This window comes from Vulpes vulpes, chromosome 2 (assembly GCF_048418805.1).
Source record: "Vulpes vulpes isolate BD-2025 chromosome 2, VulVul3, whole genome shotgun sequence".
NCBI classification, from domain to species: Eukaryota; Metazoa; Chordata; class Mammalia; order Carnivora; family Canidae; genus Vulpes; species Vulpes vulpes.
In genome coordinates this window covers 790425-811956 of record NC_132781.1, presented here as the reverse complement: position 1 = coordinate 811956, position 21532 = coordinate 790425, and the positions used below count along the sequence as shown (strand labels likewise).

Below are 21532 nucleotides of genomic sequence, written 5' to 3'. Positions count from 1 at the left end.
TCTCCGAGTATCTTCAGGGGTAAGGAGACTATTGGATGTGAAGATACTCTTTTCTTCTTCTTATTATTTTTTTTAAAAAAAGATTTTATTTATGATAAAGAGAGAGCATGAGAGCATAGGCGGGGGAAGGGCAGAGGGAGAAGCAGACGCCCTTCTGAGCCGGGAGCCCGATGTGGGGCTGGATCCCAGGATACTGGGGTTATGACCCGAGCTGAAGGCAGACACTTAACCTACTGAGCCACCAGGCGTCCCACGGATGTAAAGATGTTCTTAATGACCTGTCACAGGGATCCCTGGGTGGCGCAGCGGTTTGGCGCCTGCCTTTGGCCCAGGGCGCGATCCTGGAGACCCGGGATCGAATCCCACGTCAGGCTCCCGGTGCATGGAGCCTGCTTCTCCCTCTGCCTGTGTCTCTGCCTCTCTCTCTCTCTCTCTGTGACTATCATAAAAAAAAAAAAAAAAAAAAAAAAACCTGTCACAAAGTGAATTAATGGGGGAGCCACACTTGACGGCAGAATGTGACCTTGGTTTCCTATCATCTCTTATGCTGTTCACGAAAATAGGGCCTGCATCTCGTTTATAGTTACCTTTCTATTATAATTTGATAGAAATTTTATGATTCTATTATAAATTTTATATATATATTAGAAATTTTATAATTTCTATTATAATTTGATGCATGCAATGTTAAAAGTACTGATACACGATTATTTTTGCCCAAATAGTATCTGTGATCATTTGAAATTATTTGTCTCTTTGGTCTATGGCCATGTGGCAATTGAAAACAAAGAACTGTTACTAGTGAGTATTTGAAAGCTGTCTACAAGTTCTAATTCAACCTATTTTCTGGATATTCCATACATTTAATTTTGGAAGACCACTAACCACAGTTGAGTCTGCAGCCTTCACAGCAGCATCTTTCAGAATAAACATCTGTAACTGATTTCAGTGGCAACACTTCGAATTAAGTACAGAGTAAGAGGGCAGCCCGGGTGGCTCAGCGGTTTAGCACCACCTTCAGCCCAGGGTGTGATCCTAGAGTCCCGGGATCGAGTCCCACGTTGGGCTCCCTGCATGGAGCCTGCTTCTCTCTCTGCCTCTCTCTCTCTCTCTCTCTGTGTCTACCATGAGTAAATAAATTACTTTAAAAAGTACACAGTAAGATACTTATATTTTACCTGGTTTCAAGATGGCCCATTGACACTCATAATAATAATATTGGCTTTATGGATGCTATTGTATTTTTTTTGGGGGGGGGGATTTCTTTTTTTATAAAATTAAATTCAGTTAATTAATGCATAATGAATTATTAGCTCCAGAGGTAGAAGTCAGTGATTCATCATCAGTCTTCTATAACACCCAGGGCTCAGGGCATCATGCGCCCTCCTCATGCCCATCATCCAGTTACCCCACCCTCCTCACCTCCAGCGACCTTCACTCTGTCTCCTATGATTAAGAGCCTCTATGGTCTGTTTCTCTCTCCGATTTTGTCTTGTTTTATTTTTCCTGGGTTTGTTTCTTTTAGTACCTAGAGTCACGCTGTATGTATTGCTCTTTGATGTGCTTATTGGAGATGTTCTCAGCCTAGTATGCTCCTTTTATCCTTTATATCTTCCACAGAATTCGGTGTCACTATTTGGGTTGCTTCGTTCTGTTGTTATAATTATGCCCGTTTTTGCGTATAAAATTGAGCACAGGGGCTGGAATTTGAGGGGAAGAAAGTCAGTTTGAGTCCCTGTCGATCTGGGGTGAAGGCGTGTTGACTTGGCATTGAGCAGGCTGCCGGCAGTGCACCTCGGGCAGGAGGGAGGTGGGACTGCGGATTTGGGACCCACATCGTGTGTGAGGGGGATGTGGCTGGTTTTGCTCCTGGTCATGAACTCCTTTAATTTTTGTTTTTCTGGGAAACTCTCTCTCTCCTTCTGTTCTAAACAAAAGCCTTGCTGGATGGAGTATTCTTGGCTACGGGTTTCTTCCTTTTAGCGCTTTGAATATATCATGCCGCTCTCTTCTGGCCTGCAAGCTTCCACTGAACAATCCACTGATAGCCTCATGGGTTTCCCTTGTGTGTAACTGCTTTCCTTTCTCTCGCTGCTTTTAAAATTCCCCTTGGATCACTACTTTTGGCCACCTTATTTACTTTGTGTCTTGGTGCAGACCTCTTTGGCTTGGTTTTTTGAGAGCTCTCTGTGCCTCCTGGATCTGGATTTCTCTTTCCTTTCCCAGATTCAGGAAATTTTTAGCTATTAGTTCTTCAAATAAATCTTCTGCCTCCTTTTCTCTCTCTTCTCCTTTGGGATCCCCACCATGGCATTGTTATCATGCTTGGCCGTGTTGCTGAGCCCCCTGGGTCTCTGCTCATTTTGTGTATTTTTTCCTTCTTATCTGCTCAGCTTGATTACTTTCCATTAGGAAAGTAAAGGGGATGGATCCACTGGGCCATGGCCTCTTGCCTACATCCAGCTGCAGAGTCTCTTCCGCCAGTCTTTGAGTGGCTTTCTGGCTTATTTATGCCGATGTGGCTGTTCTCTAGGTGGCCACACCGCAGGAGGTGAGCTCAGGATCCTCCTACTCTGCCATCTTCCCAGCAGCCTCTGCCAATATCATTTTAGGATTGGAGCTACTCTTTGATACTTTCAGAAAAGTATAGTAAGTTCACAGGTTCTGATTTTAGTGTTATCTTTAAAACGAAAAATAAAGCAACCAGCATGTTGATTTAAAAAAAAAAAAAAAAAGCAAATCACAGGCCCGAAGTGGCGTCACTTAGGCCTGGTCCCAAACCAGGGCTTTATGCCTGACCTAGAGGCATTTCAACCTTCCCCAGCAGTGCAGTTTTCACTGGTTGTCAGGACTTCTCCAATCAGTACAGGGTCTGCCACTGGGTCCTCTCCACCCCCACAGGAAGAGGAGGTCCTGGGCAGGACAAGACTCCCACCATAACCTATAATATAAGGAAGGTGACCTTGCCTTAAACAATCCTTTTCTTTTGCTAATAACTTTTTGCCCCTTCTCCCCTTCCCATAAAAACCTTCCATTCTGGACAGCTCTGAGGAGCTCCCTCCTTGTTAGATGGGATGCCGCCTGATTCACGAATTGCTTAATAAGAGCCAATTAGATCTACACATTTACTGGGTTGAATTTGGTTTCTCAGCTCCTTCCTGGCAATATGGTCATTTATTTGCACAGATTCTCAGGGATCCTGAGATTTGACTGGACACTTGGATGGTGCAGCCATGGCCCTGCCTGCCTGGCCAGATTCAAGGACGACACTCACTTGGTTGTGAGGACAGATCATCAGCAGGAACCGTGCTTGACCTTATGGAGCTGAGGTTCACAGCTTATGGAAAGCTGGGAGCCTCAGGATATTTCCAAACACTTGAGAAGAAAGGGATTTTCTCAAAAGCATTCAGCAGATGAAACCTGGTGAGTTCTTGGCTTCATGGCCTCAGGACAACTTTTTAAAGTCCAATCTGAATTCCTGATGGAAACTTCCAGTAGAGCACCTGCTGGAAGGCCCGCCTATTCGGTTAATTCACGTTTTTGCTATACCTCTGGAAACAATCCGGCCAATGAACCAGCCTTGTTAGTGATCATGGATGATCCTTCTTTGAGATTATGTTTTACCAACAAGCAGAAAAATGGTAAGAGGAAATGTGTGCTTCAGTGGAAACTGCACCATGTGCAGCACGCTTTGCACACGCAAGGCCTGCTGCCCGAGTTCGAGCTACTCTGCACACTGACGGCCATGCTCTTCGGGACTTGTCCCTCTAAGGTTCCACTGGCAACCCCCTCCCTCTTAGAAAAACCAGTTTGATCTCCCCATTTGTAATTCAGTTTCTTTAATCCAGATAAACTCATGTTTGAGCTTTTCCTTGTAACATCTGACTCATCCCCTCACTGTTTAACGGAGAGAAGAAAATCCTAAACTTGTGCTCATTTTCATAGCTGTTTAAGTCATATTTTACTTTTGGAAACAACCCTTTTAAACACCTGATTAAAAATAGCATTAAATGTTATTGAACATCAGAAAGGACACTGTACAACCTGAACCAGGATGAGCTGCAGCCATGGAGGGCACTTCACGCTAACGGACACAGCAGGAAGACGGACGCCGCACGACGGTGCAGAAGGGAAGGAGAACAGGGCAGAAACAGTGCATGATTTTAACACAAAAATCATGGTTCCTGGGCAGCCCAGTGGCTCAGCGGTTTAGCACCGCCTTCAGCCCAGGGTGTGATCCTGGAGACCTGGGATCGAGTCCCTGCATGGGGCCTGCTTCTCCCTCTGCCTGTGTCTCTGCCTCTCTCTGTCTCTCTCATGAAAAATAAGTAAAATCTTTTTAAAAAAAAATCATGGTTCCTGGCAGTTCAAGTTGACAAATACACATACATTCTTTTTTTTTTTTTTTTTTAAGGTTTTATTCATTTATTCATGAGAGACACAGAGAGAGAGAGGCAGAGGGAGGCGCAGGCTCCATGCAGGGAGCCCAACGCGGGACTTGATCCTAGGTCTCCAGGATCACACCCTGAGCTGAAGGCAGACGCTCAACCACTGAGCCACCCAGGGATGCCAATACATATAAATTCAAAAAGAATGTTCCTAAGTATGTATAATAAGACTGCTTAACAGAACAAATTCCAAAGTACAATTCAACACGTGTTTGAAAATAAATTACACAATTCTAAAACTCTCCTGAACAACTAGAATGAAATAGAAAACCTGACTGCATAAAGGCAGGGTATCTAGAAGCTAATCACGCTGATAACACTGTCCCTCAAAACCTCTGAGACATGGCCATGCAAAACTCAGATGGAGAATTCACACCTTAAAAAAATGCAATTACAGGGGACACCCGGGGGGCTCAGGGGTTGAGCGCCTCCCTTGGCGCCGGGGTCCTGCATGGGTCTCCCTGCATGGAGCCTGCTTCTCCCTCTGCCTGTGTCTCTGCCTCTCTCTGTGTCTCTCATGAATAAATAAATAAAATCTTGGAAAAAAGCAATTACTAAACAAGAAATAATAAAGTAAATGTTAAACAAATCAGGAAAAGAACAAACAAAGCAAGAAAAGGAATGAACAAACACGAGCTGTAAACTCCATGTAAAGATACAGGAGTCCATCCACCGGTTACCTTTGAGGGACCCCCAGGAGACAGGAGGGAAGCCGGGGAGAGGGAGGGAGGGAGGCAGAGCGAGCGAGAGAGGGGGAGGGGGCTGCGAGGGGGGAGGGGGAGGTGGCGGGGGTGGGGGTGGGGGGAGAGCAAGATGGGAGAGATTTCCAGCAGGTCTAATGAGATCTCCTGAGAGATTAGGAACAAATAGAAGAGTATTTAAAGAAACAATGGCTGAGAATTTCAAATGGGAAAAACACACAAACAACCCTAAATCTTAAGATTTCAGAAAACAAACCAATTCCTAAGCAGGTTAAACTAAGGCAAACTGAGCTCGTCCAGACACAGGCTGGCGACCAGGAGAAAGGCAGCCCGAGGAAAAGGGGACAGAGGGCCAGGACGAGGACGAGGACGAGGACGGGAAACCGTCTTCAGAAAACCCAACTGTTCTGAAGACACTGGGGCATTTGTTTTTTAAAAAGATCATAAGAAGATGCCCGTGTCGGGGTCTCGTTCCAGCCGGGCCACTGGAAGTGGCCACCGTGAAATCATTTCAAGACACCGAGTGTGCACTGCCTCAGGCGAGACTGGACAAGCCCGGGGCGCAGCTCCTCGCCTCGGCCGGCGCGTGGCAGGGCACCGGTGTCGGAGCCAGGCCGCACGAGTGCCAGTCAAGCAGGACACACAATGACACACGACGTGCCTGGAAATCACAGCTTCTACCTTAGTTATAGTTTTACATCGAGATTTTAGATGCCTGCGCAGTTAGGAACAATAAACGTAATAAATGTAAATAATAATCTCACTCTTTATGGACACATGCCTAGTAAGTAGTGTCGGGCTAGCAGGCTAACTAAAGCTAGGCCCCTAACTTATTCTTTTGTTACGAAATCATTTTTTTTTATTTAAAAAAAATTTTTTTTAATTATTTATTTATGATAGTCACACACACAGAGAGAGAGAGGCAGAGACACAGGCAGAGGGAGAAGCAGGCTCCACGCACTGGGAGCCCGACGTGGGATTCGATCCCAGGACCCCAGGATCGCGCCCTGGGCCAAAGGCAGGCGCCAAACCGCTGCGCCACCCAGGGATCCCCCATTTTTTTTTAAAGATTTAATTATTTGGGAGCGGAGCACATGAGTGGGGGCGGGCCGCGGGAGCCTGACCCGGGGGGCAGGGGGTGTGCCATGAAGACTGAGCAGCCAGAGCCAAGGCCACGAAGGCCCGACTGCCAGCTCCCCGTGGGGAGGGCCGGGGAGCTCGCCCGCCAGAGAAGCTGGAGAAGCACCTGGAAACCACTGCCGATGGATGGAGGGCTGGGGCGCCACCTTGGCCGGATGGTCTTACATTATTAATGCTGTTAAATGAGGAGAAGATGTTTTTGTCACAGTTGGCTTATAAACCAGATGTATTTACAAACCAAATTGTCTTTGTGAAAAAAATGCAGACAGACCAGCCTTGCCAAGGGCCTTTGCCAAGGGGCCCGGGTGCTTCCCGGGGCAGCAGGAGTCCACCGGCCTCGGGGAAGACGCTTCCCAAAAGGAAACGAATGTAGAGTGTTTGGGTAGATTTGCCAACTGCAAATAATACGCAGAGAAAACTCCCCGGGTCTAGTCCCGATCTTCCTCCCCAAACCACCGACTGAAACGGACACACTTCCGTGCGGTCCTCCCTCTGCCTGTGCGCACCACGCTCGTGCGCACACACCCTCTTCGCGTGCTCGCTGGGGCAAACGCACTCTCCTGTGGTTGCTTCCTTCACAGGCCGGCACGGCAGGCAGCAGGTGCATGAGGGGCCAGCAGGCCCGCGGTCCCCACGCTGCTCCGGGCTCGTGACAAAATGATACAATGACCGCAAGCCCCAGGGCTTTTGGGAGTCCTGTGGGACCGCCACCTTTCTACTGTCGTCGCCCAAGTGTCATCCGCAATGCGCTGGAAGGCAACGGGGAAGAACTCTCCACCCCAAGTGGTCTGAGGCGGGGTGGAGGCAGCTCCCCGCGGGATGCGCTGGACTCCAGGGCCCCACGTTTACACCAGTCCTGATCGCTGCCTCACAGCGAAACGCTGCCGAGAATACCCTTGCACACGCATCTAGTTCACGTTGGTGAAAAATCTTACGTAGATTTCGAAGAGAAGAATCGCTGAACCTCGCAGAAGAGCCAAATCGCCCTCCAGAAAGGCTTCACCCAGGGCGCGCTGGGGCCCCGAGTGTGAGATTTTCCACCTGAGATCCAAAGTCAACACTGACTTGACTGCTTCCTCAGGCTCCCGGGGAGGCCGCCTGTTACCTGCACCGTCAGCGAGGCGATCTCCCGGGACTGGCCATCCCGGCCCTTGTGTGTGACCTGCACACGCCACCTGGGGTATTGATCCTCCTCACCTGTCAGACATGGCGTCACCACTTGCCCCAGTCTGTCACTAGCCTTTATCTGTGTTGACGATGTTGTTTCCTGACTTTTTTTTTTTTTTTTAGATTTTATTTATTCATTTATTTATTTATTTATTTATTTATAGAGGCACACACAGAGAGAGGCAGAGACACAGGCAGAGGAGGAGCAGGCTCCATGCAGGGAGCTCGACATGGGACTCGATCCCGGGTCTCCAGGATCATGCCCTGGGCTGAAGGCGGTGCCAAACCGCTGTGCCACCGGGGCTGCCCTCCTTAGAGACTTTTAAAATGTAATGCCATCATATCTGTTGCTCTCGGACTTCCTCTGCCTATGGGGCTATTTTAATTTTTAATGTCATTCAGGGAAGCCTTTCTCCATGCTTGGGTTGTTGCAAAGATGCACTGAGGTAATGTGTGCACAGCCAATGGGGAAAGGCAGTTTGGACTGACCCCCACACCACAGCTTACATGAAGGTTTTAGAAGGTGGGGAGAGACAGCCACAGGCCCAGAAGAGAGCAGAACACTATGGGCCACTATGGACTACTCTACGGTGGCACTTTACAGGCTGGGGACTACGCGTAGTTTCCTAGCAAAATGGAAATGACCAAAATTAATGCAAGAAAGGGCCAAAAAACCCCACATAAACAAATCACTATAGAAGAAAATGAAGACAGTTAAAAGTACCATTAACAAAGTCACCAAAGGGGTGCCGGGCTGGCTCAGCGGTTTAGCACCTGCCTTCAGCCCAGGGCATGATCCTGGAGACCCGGGGTCGAGTCCCACGTCAGGCTCCCTGTGTGGAGCCTGCTCCTCCCTCTGCCTGTGTCTCTGCCTCTCTCTGTGTCTCTCATGAATAAATAAATAAAATCTTAAAAAAAAAAAAAGTCACCAAATATGGAAAATTCTTTTCCTGAGGTCTCCCTAACCTTCAGAGGAGGCTACAAACTTAGTCAGTAGGGATCTGTAGCTTTCTCTGACACTATGAGGCAGAAAACAGCTAATTTAGCCAGATATGATGCCTAGTGATGCAGAAATTACAGAAGGTGGACCTATCTGGCACATGGCAGTAGCTTCTCTATTGGACGGATGGATAATAGACGAATGGATGGATGGATGGGTGCATGGACGGATGGGGAGGTAGATGGATGAGTGGATGGATGGATAAATTGATAGGTAGGTGGATGGGTGGATGTGCGGGTGTATGGATGGGTAGGTAGGTGGACGGATGGACAGGTGGATTGGATGGATGGACAGGTGGATGGGAGAGCGGATGGGTGAATGGACAGACAGGTGGATGAGTAAATGGATGTACATACATGGATGGATGGATGGCTGGATGATGAATGGGGGCATGGGTGGATGAGTGGGTGGGTGTTGAGTGACTCACTGAAGTACTTGGCCATAAGGCCAGGCCGGGTATAAGTAACCACAACGAGGAAGAAAGACAAGTTCCTGGAATGTAGATCAGAGGAAGAGGGAGGCATGGCTGCAGTCAGAGGAAAGCTCTGGGGCCTTGGGGGCTGAGAGAGGGCACCTTGGTATTGGCACAGCGTGGCATGGAGGCCAAAGTCAAGAGCAGCAAAGTTCAGCTGTGGGAGGGTGTTGCTGGTTTAGAAGACAGGAGGAGAATCAGAGCGATAAATGCCGACGTTGCTGCAGTTGCCGACCTAAAGGACAGGTGTGAGGGTTGGGCCGGTCTTCCAAAGAAACAAGGTCGTTTTTTGTTTGTTTGTTGTTGTTGTTGTTTTTAGGGACAAGGTTTTTAGTGAACTTGGCAGAAGATGGTCTGGAAGTGTGTCTGACGAACAGGCAAAGTCAGCCTTGCTCCTCCTCACTTGCGACCTGGAGGGAGGACAGGGAAGGGCCCTCATGGAGCAGGTCCTGAGGCAGAGGCAGTCCTTGCCGGGGCTGCAGGCACACGACACCCCTGGCCTTGCTGTGCAGGCTGACAGCATCGGGGGACGCATCGGGTCGGGCCCGTCTGCTATCCCTGCTTCGAGTGGACCCTCAGAAGGACGGCGCCTCTGGGACAGCCTCTCCTCCGTCACCCCACGCGGTCGGGTGGACATCCTGTGTGGCTGCAAAGAGCGATCTGGGCTAACTTTACCCATGAGGCTTTGTTTGCTCTGCTGCTCGGGCCCCGACCCATGGCCGCCACTCAGCCAGGAGCTCTTGGACGCACCGGCCTCGTCTTCAGAGTTCCTCAGGGGCCTGCACCGTCTCTCCCAGAGGCGCTCACTGCTGCCCCGCTGCCTGGGTTCTCCCACGTTCCACTTCCCGCTCACCGGGTAATTCTCTTGGCCGTGTTCACACCACAAACAGCAACATATTAACAACTTCTATTATCATCCACACGGTTTGGCCACGGGAAGCCGTGAGGACGAGGCACAAGGCTGGACCTTCCCCCGTCTGAGCGCTGGGTGGTTGGGAACCAGAAGGACCTGCCCAGGGAAGCCAAGTCTGTAGTTGACGGATGAAACGCGTTTTTGCCGACGTGCCCTCTGCGGTGCTCTGGGCTTTCCTTCTGAAGCAGAGTAGTTGGCGGGCCTGCAGCCCTCCACCTCCTCTCCACTTCAGACAACGGGAGGAGAGGACGGCCTGTCCCCTTCGACCCTGGGTGAGCCGAACCTCTCGGCTCTGGTCACAGCACCTCAAAGCTCTTGCTGGAAAAGCACAGAGAGGCAGAAGCCGTGTGCGGCACAGGGCTACAGCGTGAGGACTGGGCTGCCCCAGGGAAACAGAGGGACCGCTCGTGGACGCGGTCTGACGGCCAGTGGCTCGTGCTGGGCGCTGACCGAGTGTTCGGTCTGGGCAAGGCTAGTCCTGGCCGGCCGTGGTGACAAGCACGCAGCCGCCCCGTGAAGGACGCCACCTTGCCCGCCAACGCCGGTGCCTTTGGTCCTCCAACAAGGGACCTTGGCTGTGCGCCGGCAGCCGGGCGCCTGCTCTCAGGGATGACGCTACAGCGGCTCTCCCAAGGTCCCCTGGCAGCAAGGGGCACCTCAGCACGATCTGGACCTTATTTCCTCCATCTCCCCTGCGTGGAACAACTGCGATTATTGGCCGTCGCTCTGGAGTACGTTACTCCTTACCAGCTGAGGAAGAGAGTGGCCTGTGCGCTGCTGGTTTGGGAAATGTTATTATCATGAATTATACTTCCTGCAGTGAACCTGTGTTGACTAAACTAAAAAAAATCTTTTAAAATTTATTCATGACAGACACACACACAGAGAGGCAGAGACACAGGCAGAGGGAGAAGCAGGCTCCACGCAGGGAGCCCGACGTGGGACTCGATCCCAGGTCTCCAGGACCAGGCCCTGGGCTGAAGGCAGGTGCTAAACCGCTGAGCCACTTGGGCTGCCCTGTGTTGACTAAATTATCAGCAAAGCCAGCGGCCTCTGAGGCCACAGGGAAACAGGGACCGCTCCCTCCGTTGCCGCTGGGCTCGGCCTGGTTTCGGTGGCGATACAGTGGCCATTGGCGACAAGACGGCAGAGCGGACCGTGCACGTGGCAGCCGGGGCCAGTGCCCAGCAAGCAGCACAGGGCGCCGCCTGCTTTGCCAACTGCAATATTTTTCTTACCAACGCTGCTGGGGCGGGGGTCACGGAACGCCCGTCGCAGGGCCAGCTCTGCTCTGTGCCGTGGACGCCTGACCCTGCTTCCCTCCGAGAGGCCAGGCCTCCCTCCACCCCGCTCGCTCTCCTCCCACCTCCCGGGTCCCTCCTGCCCCTTCGCCCCTTCCCCAGGACCTGCAGCCACAGCCCCCGCCTCACCTGGGGGCTTACCTGGGGCGCGCGCCAGCGCTGCACGGAGCCTGTTCCCCATCTCCAGGAGCTGCTCCTTCTCTTCGCAGAGGCGGAGGATTTTCCGGGTCGCCTCCCTTAGTCTCCGCTGGAGTCGGGGCACAGACAAGTCCTCTGTCCTCGGGGGTCCTTGGTCTGCAGGGACCTGTGAGGGAAGCCACAGACACAGGGTCCCTGAGCCCTGAGACAAGCTGTCTGGGTGGGAGGGGCTACGTGCGGTGGCAGGTGGCCGACGGGGGAGGCTCAGCGTGCTTGTGCTTCCGTAGTGAGACGGGGCCTCACATCATGGATGCCCCTTCTCCGCAGGTGGGCCGGGGGAGAACCACTGGCCAGGGACCCACCCCCCGCCCCCTGGGCCCGCGCCTTTCTGGCGAGGACGATGAGGAGCCAGCGGGAGCCTCCAATGGGCCCAGGATCCACGGGGGCCGCGCGTGTGACTGGATCCCCCATGTGGTGGCGGGGCCCGGGCCGGGTGCACAGGTCACAGGCCCTGGGGTCACCTGGTGTGGAAGGGCGGGCAGAGGCCTGACGGAGGGTGTGTGGCAGGCACCAGCCTTCCTCTACTCTTCCTGCACCGCGTGCTGTGGGGTCACCGTGCTAGGTCACCACAGGGCACAGACACACGGTCACACTTGGAGGGTGTGCAGAACGACGGGGTCAGAGAATGAGAGAGAGGAAAAGACAAGTGTGCGTGTGGACTGTGTGCCAGACAGAGGCCCGGAGGAAACGGCGTCCAAGCCCCGAGGGAGGCAGGTGGCCTACTTAGGCACGGCCGCTCCTGACACCGTGAAAAGCCACACTGTGCCCTGTGCTGACTGCGTGGGCCGGAGCCAGGACAGAAACCGGCCTGGAGTCCCTGGGACAGACTGGCACATTCTGTCCTGGCCCCAATTTCCCGGTGCACCCTTCCAGGGCTGGCAGGCACCTGTGCACTCTGGGGCCCCTATTCTTCAGGTGGCCTAGAGCTGTGACCACCATGCACGGCGCCTCCAGCGTGTGCTGCAGGCTGGGTGGGCAGGAGGCGGGGCAGGGGGGTAGCAGGGAGGAGGGGGAGGCGGCCCTGAGGCACCACAGCCCAACACCCAATCCAGACCCTTCCCCCTGATGGACGTGGGCCCACTACCAACCGCACGGGGACCGGCCTCGCCCGCGGTCTCCAAAGGCCAGGAATGACTGGGGTCCTCAGGCCTGTGGGGTGGGACGGACCTCGAGGGAGGGAGGACGGAGGCCCGGCCTCCACAGGAGCATGACGCTGGAGTCTCCTGCACCATTTTCAGTGAGCAACCCCGAAAGGAGCCTTTGCAAAGTGACACTCAAGATACTTAAGAGGAAAGTGGCTCCAATGACACGTTCCAGGACTTACAACTGCCGCACGCTCCGGGGCCCACGCGGTCCCCCGTGCTGGCCCTGTCCGCCTGCGCCTGTTTGGGGGCTGCTCCCGTGTCCCGGCCAGGCAGGCGCAGGTCGGCGCAGCGCAGTGAGGGTCCGGCCGGCTGAGGTGTCCTCACCAGGGAGGACTGTGTTCCCAGGGGCAGCGGCGACCGCGCTCCGCAGAGGCTGACGTCGGAGCAAGCCCAGGTGGCGCCGAGGGGCTCGGAGGGGCTCAGAGGGGCGCCGGCTGGGATTCCAATCCTCTGCGCGGCCCGGGGCGCAGGCAGGACTGGTGGACACCGCCCCCCAGTGGTCCCAGGGCGTCCCTGCCGCCCAGCTCAGGGCCGCAGGGTTTTCAGGACTGGGAGGAGCGGTGGGCAGGAGGCCGGGGGACCCTGGGCGCCAGGCCAGGTGCCCCGAGTGCCGCACGGCCGCTGCGAGGACAGGCAGCCAAGAGCCCCCCTCACCATAGGAATTTCCCGGGACCGCGGGCAGAAGTTGGAGACAAGCTGCTCATTTATGCCTCGAGGCTCCAGCTTGCGCTTCTCCTAAAACGGACACTCTTGGTAACCACAGCTGTGAAAACCAGAAATTTACCACGGACACGACGCTATGACCTAACACGCCGGCCACACGCGAAGCTCACAGCCGTCCAAGCGCGGCCTACAGCCTGTTTCTCTCGCCCGGGGCACGGGACCCCACCGCCAGGTCCCCACAGGCTCCACAGCGCGGGCCCGCTGATGGTGGCGTGTCCCCTGTGGCTGAGCCCGCGTGAGGCCGGGAGCCCTGGGCGCAGCTGGCCTGGAAGCCCCGGACATCCCTCTGTCCCAGTGTCCACGACAGCAGCGCATCCCCTGCTGAAGGGGCGTCTGCAGGCTGCCTCCCTGGAAACAGCCGTCACGGGGGGAGACACGAGTCCCGGAGGGAGGCTGGGCCTGCCCTCCTTGGTGCACGAGGATGGCCTCCAGCGCCCGGCCCCCGTGTCTCCAGGCCTGTTCTGGCCCAGGCCCAGCCTCCCCCCTTGTCAGCACAGACCCGAGTCCCGCTTACTCCACGGCCAGCGCCGGGGCCGTTGGTAGCTGCGTCCTGTCCCGTCTCCAGGTGCCGTGGTGGATCTCCCCACCCCCGCCCCCCGGCCTGGGCCTGCTTCCTCTCAGCAGAGTGAGAAATTCCAAAACCAGGTTCTTGGCGCTGGAGGCTTCTGGGCCCCCAAGATGCTGCCGTCCTGGGGGGACCTGGCCTGGGCACAGGGAGCACACCCTGGGTTTCCTGAGCCTCTATTTCTCCCTAAGGTCACAGTCAGTTCAGGTCCAGCCCGTCAGCCACAGCATTAAACATCCTGATTTTAAATCCTGCTGAGGCGCACGATTCTTCCCGTCTAAGCAGCGGAGTCCGCGAACCAGGCTGTGAACCTTGGGTGTTGCTCTGGTGCTGCTGACCTTGGGCCCGAGTGTGGGCAGCCCCCTGGAACCAACTGCGGACATGGGGTCAGACAGACGTGCTGCTCTCCTGCCTCTGTGGCCAGGACAGTGTCCTTGAGCTGCAGGACAGCGGGAGGCCCGGTGAGGGGCCGGGGCTTGGGCTCTCCAGGCGGCTTCTACTTGGGAGCCTCCCCCTGCAGCTGTGCCTCCCTGTCCGTCCGTCCCAAGGCCTGGCTGGGTCCCCCTGGTGTTCCTGAGCCAGAGAGGAGTGGACCCACCCTCTCCTCTGGTCCTTTGGTGCTGGCAGTTGTCCTGGAGCTGTCTCCCTCCTGCCCCTGGAACAACCTCTGACTTCTACACTGCTTCTGCCAAAGAGCTCAGGGCGGTGAGCTGTGACATCAAGTACAGTCGTGACTGCAGGCCTGCACAGGTTACAGGTCACCTCAGGTCAGCACAGGTAACCCAGGTCACTGTGAGTCACCAGAGGTAACCCTACGTTACTGCAGGTCACCGCGGGTAACTGCAGGTACCGAGGTCCCCAAACATGATCACAGGTGACCCAGGTCACCACGGTAACTGACAGTAAAGACAGCACACTCCTGACAGCTCTTCCATCACAGTGCTGGGTAAGAAGAGAAGTGGCCTGTGTGTCAGATCTGTGGGGACAGCAGTGCCAGGCTCTCCCCCCGCTCAGAGCCTTGGCCTGAACCAGCCACAGAGCCCGTGGGGTCCCGGGTGCGGAGGGCACGAGACCCGCACATGCCCCACTGTCATGAGCACAGGGGCGGTGGCCCTGAACACTCAGAATCCCCACAGGGGTCCTCTCGAAGGAAAAACCCAATTTTACATTCAATTTCAGGGCTTCCCAGAGCCCTCCTGGCCAGTCAAGGACTCACTTCTAGAGGAAACAGAATAGCCCTCTTCATACATGTGGGTTTCCTATGCTGGACTGATTTTTATTTTTAAGATTTGTTTATTTATTTTAGAGAGGGGGTGGAGCAGAGGGGGAGAATCTGAAGTAGACGCCCCACGGAGTGTGGAGTCCAATGTGGAGCCCGATGCTACGACTGTGTGATCACGACCTGGGCCAAAATCAAGAGGCGGACGCTCTACCGAATGAGCTGCCCAGGCGCCCCTCCTACGCTGGACTTTTATTTATTTATTATTTTTTTAAAAGATTTTATTTATTCATGAGAGACATAGAGAGAGAGAGGCAGAGACACAGGCAGAGGGAGAAGCAGGCCCCATGCAGGGAACCCGACGCGGGACTCGATCCCGGGTCTCTAGGATCACACCCCGGGCTGAAGGTGGCGCTAAACCACTGAGCCACTGGGGTTGCCCTACGGTGGACTTTTAAATGGTGGAGCCCAATGTCTGGAGGCCGGAGGTGGGGCGGCACCCCTCTGTTGAGGACGAGGCCCCAACATGAAAGCCAGCTGAGGCGGGGCACCAAGGGCCCGGGAGGGTGACTTGTGCAGCAGGGTCCCCCATGGCACAGGGTGGCAGGAGCAAGGGTCCACGGGCACCTACCTCCCCACTGCGGACAGCCTTGTCTGGGGCTCCCGACTGCTGTCTGCTCCCAAGATGCTCCTCAAGCTCAGCCATCTGCTTCTGCAGCTCCAAAACCTCCAGGTGCACCTGGTCCACATCACGGGGAAGCTCGTGCTGGATGATATCTGGGTCCAGGGGTCTCTGCAGCACCTGGGGGGCCATTTCAGGGCAGCGTTAGGAAGGAGAGTGTGGGCTGGGGCAGGTAGGAGGGCGAGGAAGCGGGGAAGGACAGAGGCGCCCAGCAGAACCGCAGGATGACCAGAAAGGAGACGCAGTGGCCAGTCCCTCGGTTCTGGCTTTATGCACGTGTTCCCCACCGCTGCGCCCCGCCTGTCTCCTGCAGCATGGATGCTGGCGGGAGCCTCCAGGCCTGGAACTGCGGGACAGAAGCAGACAGCCTAAAACCCTCTTCCTGAGCCCAGCTCGGGTAGAAACAAATACGTGCAGAAAATGCAGGTAACCCTGGGGGATCCTTGGGTGGCGCAGCAGTTTAGCGCCTGCCTTTGGCCCAGGGCGCGATCCTGGAGACCCGGGATCGAATCCCACGTCGGGCTCCCGGTGCATGGAGCCTGCTTCTCCCTCTGCCTGTTTCTCTGCCTCTCTCTCTCTCTCTCTCTCTGTGACTATCATAAATAAATAAATAAATAAAAATTAAAAAAAAAAAAAAAAGAAAATGCAGGTAACCTGTAGGGGGCACCCCGGGGCTTGGGATGGGAGGTGGTGAGGTGGGAGGGGTGAGGCCTAGGCCTTCAGGAGTGGGGAGCGCAGAAGGCAGAGGTGGACGAGGGCCAGGAAGGGAGGTCCCAGGCGCAGGGCGGCCTTGAAGTTACAGGTCGGCCAGGAGATCCCCAGAATGGGACCCTGGCCGGGCTCCAGGGCCAGCCCCTCATGCTGGCAGCTTCTCTGGATGTGTGTCTTCCTGCTTATAGAAGGAAAGGAGGAGGTGACAGAAAAAATGACATCTGCTCTACACTCTTTCCTGTTTTATTCTCAGGAAGAGAAAATATGTTTCTATTCCAGGAACTCCTATAACAAATCCCTGGTGAATATTTTATTCTTTGAATTTGTCACATACACACCCAAAGAGGTGACCATTTAGGAAACGCTTAATTGAAAAACAAGCAAAAAACACTTTGAGGCAAACATTTTTCCTTGTGATAATCGTACCACCTATAATTATCAAGGAAAAGTTAAAAACTTTTTTTAAATGTCTATTTCTTGTTTGTAAACGTGCGTGTGCACACGTGTGTGTGACATTCCAACAGTGGGCAGAGCTGGAAGCAGCAAGTCTGAGCGTCCTGAGGCCCTCACCTCACGCATGTGCACAGATCTGGGACACCGTGAGCAGAAACAGGAGATTGCTGAGTCCCCTCCATCCTGAGAGTGAAAACTGCCCCCAGCAGGGTAAAGCACCAGCCTCCCGGGTGCCACCTGCATCCTGCAGTAGCTGAAGGCTCAGAATACGCTTGTGTTGAGTGGTGTGTTCTGTTCCACAGAAGATGCCAGGCATACAAAGCAGTGTGATTTATGTATTTATGGACTTAAAAAGACATGTGAAAACTCCTCTTCCTGTCACCTCATGAAAAAAATACCTGTGCAAAAGGAAACAGGATGTATGATACCAAAAGTACAAGCAATAAAAAGATAGATTAAACAGAGGCGCGGGCAGCCCTGGTGGCCCAGCGGTTAGCACCGCCTCCAGCCAAGGGCATGGTCCTGGGGACCGGGATCGAGTCCCACGTCGTCGGGCTCCCTGCATGGAGCCTGCTTCTCCCATTGCCTGTGTCTCTGCCTCTCTCTCTCTCTCCCCCTCTGTGTCTGTCATGAATAAATAATATCTTTTAAAATAAATAAAGTAAACAGAGGCGCCCAGTGCCTCAGTCTGTTGGGCATCTGACTTCAGCTCAGGTCATGATCTCAGGGTCCTGGGATCAAGCCTGGTGTTGGGGTGGGGGTCCCTGCTCCGCAGGGAGTCTGCCCCTACCCCTACTTGTGCTCTTGCACACACTCTCTCAAATAAATAAATAAAATCTTTTAAAAAACATTTAGACAAAACTCAAAACCATAAAAACTAAAAATATTTGTGCTTCAAGAAAGTGCACTTGCGAGAAAGTGAAAAGAGAAGTTTTAGAATGGGAGAAAAATTCTACAAATGGTACATCTGATAAGGGATTAGTATCGAGAATATATAAAAAACTATTAGAACCAAACAATAAAAAGACAAACAACTCAATTACAAATGGTAAAGGATCTGAATAGATATTTTTCCAAAGAAGACACACAAAAGGCCAGTAAGTACATGAAAAGATGCTCCACATCACCAGTCCTCGGGAAAAATGCAAATCAGAACCATAGCAAGGTACCACTTTGCACCCACTGGTGCCAGAATAAAAAACACAGAAAATAGTTCACATGGGTCAGGACGTGGCCCGTCAGGATCCTCACACATAGGTGGGGGCACATAAAATGGTGCAATAAACGTGAAAATGATTTCATGGTCTTTCAAAAGGTGAAATACAGATTTACCATAGGACACAAATTACACTCCTAAACATGTACCGGAAAGAATGGGAAGCAGGGACTTGCACAGATGCTCAGACATGGCATTCACAACCATATAATCCACAATTGCCAAAAGCTGAGAACAAACACGTGTCCACGATGGGGAAACAGAATAGGATGTTGCTAAAGCCTTGGAAAGCATCACGAAATGCTGAGGCTCCCCCTGATGACGGACCTGGAACACGGTGATGAGAGAAATGATCTGTCAACAAAGGGACAGCAGCCCATGTCGCCAGTGTAACAGGCGGCTCACAAACACGCAGCTTCCCAGCTACCAGCCCTATGGACTGGTCACAAACTCACAGCTGCCACAGGGTCAGTCCCAGGAACTGGTCATAACTCATAGCTGTCGCAGGGCCAGTCACAGGAATTGGTCACTAACAGCCAATACGGTGCAGGTCCCAGGATCTGGTCACAAACTGACAGCTGCCGCAGGGAAAGTCCCAGGTAGTAGTCACAAAAGGATCCCTGCCAAGGCCCAGTTCCAGGACCTCGTCACAATGCACAGCTGTGGCAGGGCCATTCCAGGAACTGGTCACTAACTCAAGCTGTGCAGGGCCACAAACAGGAACTGATCACAAACTCACACCTGTCACATAGTCAGAAGAACTGATAACTAACCCACAGCTCTCGCAGGGCCTGTCCTAGGAACTGGTTAGTAGCTCACAGCTGCTGCAGGGCCAGTCCCACAAACCGGTCACTAACAGGCAGCTTCCACAAGGCCAGTCCCACCAACTGGTCACCAACTCACAGCTGCACAGGGTCGTCCCAGGAATTGGTCACCAACCCACAGCTGCCACAGGGCCAGTCCCACAAACTGCTCAGGAACTCACAACTGTCACAGGACCAGTCACATAAATGGTCACTAACTCACAGTTGCCGGTGGTCAGTCACAGAATGGGTCACTAACACACAGCTGTGTCATGGCCAGTCCCAGAAAATGCTCCATTATTGACAGCTGTGCAGCACCAGTCCCAGGAACTGGTCACCAACTCACAGGTGCGCAAGGCCAGTGCCAGGAATTGGTCACTAACACACAGCTGCGCAAGGCCAGTTCAGGTATTGGTCACAGTGGACCAATGTCGAAGGGCCAGTCCCAGGAACTGGTCAAAACTCACAGTGCAGCAGGGCCAACCCAGGACCTGGTCAGTAACTCACACCTGATGAGGGCTAGTCTCCGGAACTGATCACTAAATCACAGGTGCCACAAGGCCAGTCCTAGGATGTGGTCACTAACTAACAGTGGTCGCAGAACCAGTCCCAGGAACTAGTCACAAATGGACACCTGCAGAGGGCTAGTCATAGGAAATGGTCATCAATACGGCAGTCATAGGAGCTGGTCAAAAACTCACAGCTGCTGCATGGCCAGTCCTGGAAAGTGGTCACTAACACACAGCTGATGCAGGGCTAGTCCCAGGATCTGGTCACTAACAGCAGTTGAAGAACTGGTCCCAGGAACTAGTCAGAAATGGACACGTGCCGCACGGCCAGTCCCAGGAATTGGTCCATAACTCACAGCTGCTGCAGGGCCAGTCGCTGGAATAGGACACTAATGCACAGCTGTGCAGCGCCTGTCCCAGGAACTGGTCATGAACTCACGGGTGCACAAGGCCAGTTCCAGGAACTGGTCACTAAGTCACAGCTGCACAGGGCTAGTCCCAGGAACTGATCACCAACAGAGCTGTCGCAGGGCCCGTCACAGGAACTGGTCACTAACAAAGCTGCTGAAGGCCCAGTCCCAGGAACTGGTCACAAAGTAACAGCAGTCGCAGAACCAGTCCCGGGAACTAGTCACAGATGGACACCTGAGGAGGGCCAGTTGCAGGAGATGATCACAAAATCACAGCTGCCACAAGGCCAGTCTCAGGAACTGGTCATTAGGAAGATGTCGTAGGGCCAGTCCTAGGAACTGGTCAAACACGTGCAGCTGCTGCAGGGCCAGGCCCAAGAACTAGTCACTAACTCAGAGTTGCCGCAGGGCCAGTCGCAGTAACTGGTCACTAACAGCCTCCGCATGTCCAGTCCCATGACAGTCGTCCATCCCACATGTAGGACCGACGGGCCCCGCGGGGAAGGGTGTTAGACTTGACTGGATTTGGACAGTTTCTGTTCAGATGATGCATAATCCAAGAATGACGGACGGTGGTGGTGTTTATACGTGCTGGGAGCATGGTTATTGTCACTGAACTTATACCTCAAAATTACAAGCTTTCTATGTATTTCATTACAATGAAAGGAAACACACAAAAAAATTCCTGGGGCGCCTGGGCTGCTCAGTGGTTGAGCGTCTGCCTTCAGTCCAGGGTGTGACCCCGGGGTCCTGGGATTGAGTCTCACATTGGGCTCCCTGCAGGGAGCCTGCTTCTCCCTCTGCCTGTGTCTCTGCCTCTCTCTGTGTCTCTCATGAATAAATAAATAAAATTAAAAAAAAAAAAAAGAAATTCTACATTTGCACCCTAAAGCCCATGTTGGGACTCAGGCACAGGTGACAGGAGGGCTGGCACCCTAGGAAGCAGGGGGCATCAGCCCAGCACACGACTGTGGCCTGACTGATAGGCAGCCTGGCTGATGGCGAGGGTCGGGCTGCTGAGGTGTCTGTGCGTAGTGGACACTGGCCCTGACCCCTGGAGCCCGTTCTCACTGCAGCGTGTCCTGAATGCGCCTCCAGCCTCACACGTCTTGGCCGGTCGCAGCCCCACGCACGGCAGAGATAGCAAGCCCCGTGCTCTGCCATGGGTGCCTGGACTCAACGGGTCTTACTGCGTGCCGTCTTGGGCCTGCACGTTACCTCACAGTGACCCCTCCCTTGGAGGGAAACGGAGGCACAGAGCAGTCACGTGGTCCAGCTGGGAGATCCCCCAGCCCCAGTGTCAAGGGGAGGCCGTACCTTCTGCTTGAGCCGGGCCACCAGGACGGTGGTGAGATGCGTCCTGTCTCTGAGCCTCCTGAGCGCCTGCCCCACAGGTGCACGACCAGCTGACATGGCTCCTCCTGCAGAAAGAGTGACTCTGTCAGGCTCAGGTGCCCTATTGCCTTGGGGACATGCCGGTCGCCTGCCCTGTTTGGGGTGCAGGGCCTGTGCTGTCCAGGCAGGGGACGTGCTCCCTGCCCTCCCCTGTCCCCATGTCAAGGATGCAGGACTCTCTGCAGGGAAACAGCAGTGTCGCCACCTAGTGTCTGGCTGCGGCCAGGCGCATCGGCCTCCCAGGCCTCCGGGAGGTAGGAAAGGTGCTCCTACCAGCATAGGTCAAAGAAGGAATCAGTAGAGGTCAGAAGTTATTCTGACCTGAATTATCATTGATACACTGCTTATCAAAAGATCTAGA

The 21532-nt window shown here is 53.9% G+C and overlaps 1 protein-coding gene across 11 annotated transcripts in view; it reads right to left on the bottom strand.

Moving 5' to 3' along the window:
• The window catches only part of CCDC57 (coiled-coil domain containing 57), a 99929-nt gene that overhangs the window by 36293 nt on the left and 42104 nt on the right, over positions 1-21532 (bottom strand). For 5 of the 11 annotated variants that reach the window (XM_025999977.2, XM_025999979.2, XM_025999980.2 and 2 more), the window contains 3 exons: positions 21094-21197; positions 15624-15794; positions 11272-11446 (listed from right to left, as the gene is read on the bottom strand). In XM_025999977.2, coding sequence (XP_025855762.2) covers positions 11272-11446; positions 15624-15794; positions 21094-21197 — 450 coding nt within the window. Of the gene's footprint in view, positions 1-3775; positions 4085-4278; positions 9339-11271; positions 11447-15623; positions 15795-21093; positions 21198-21532 lie in introns of those variants that run through there. The other 6 variants (XR_011999229.1, XR_011999230.1, XM_072745627.1 and 3 more) reach the window with 4 other exon arrangements.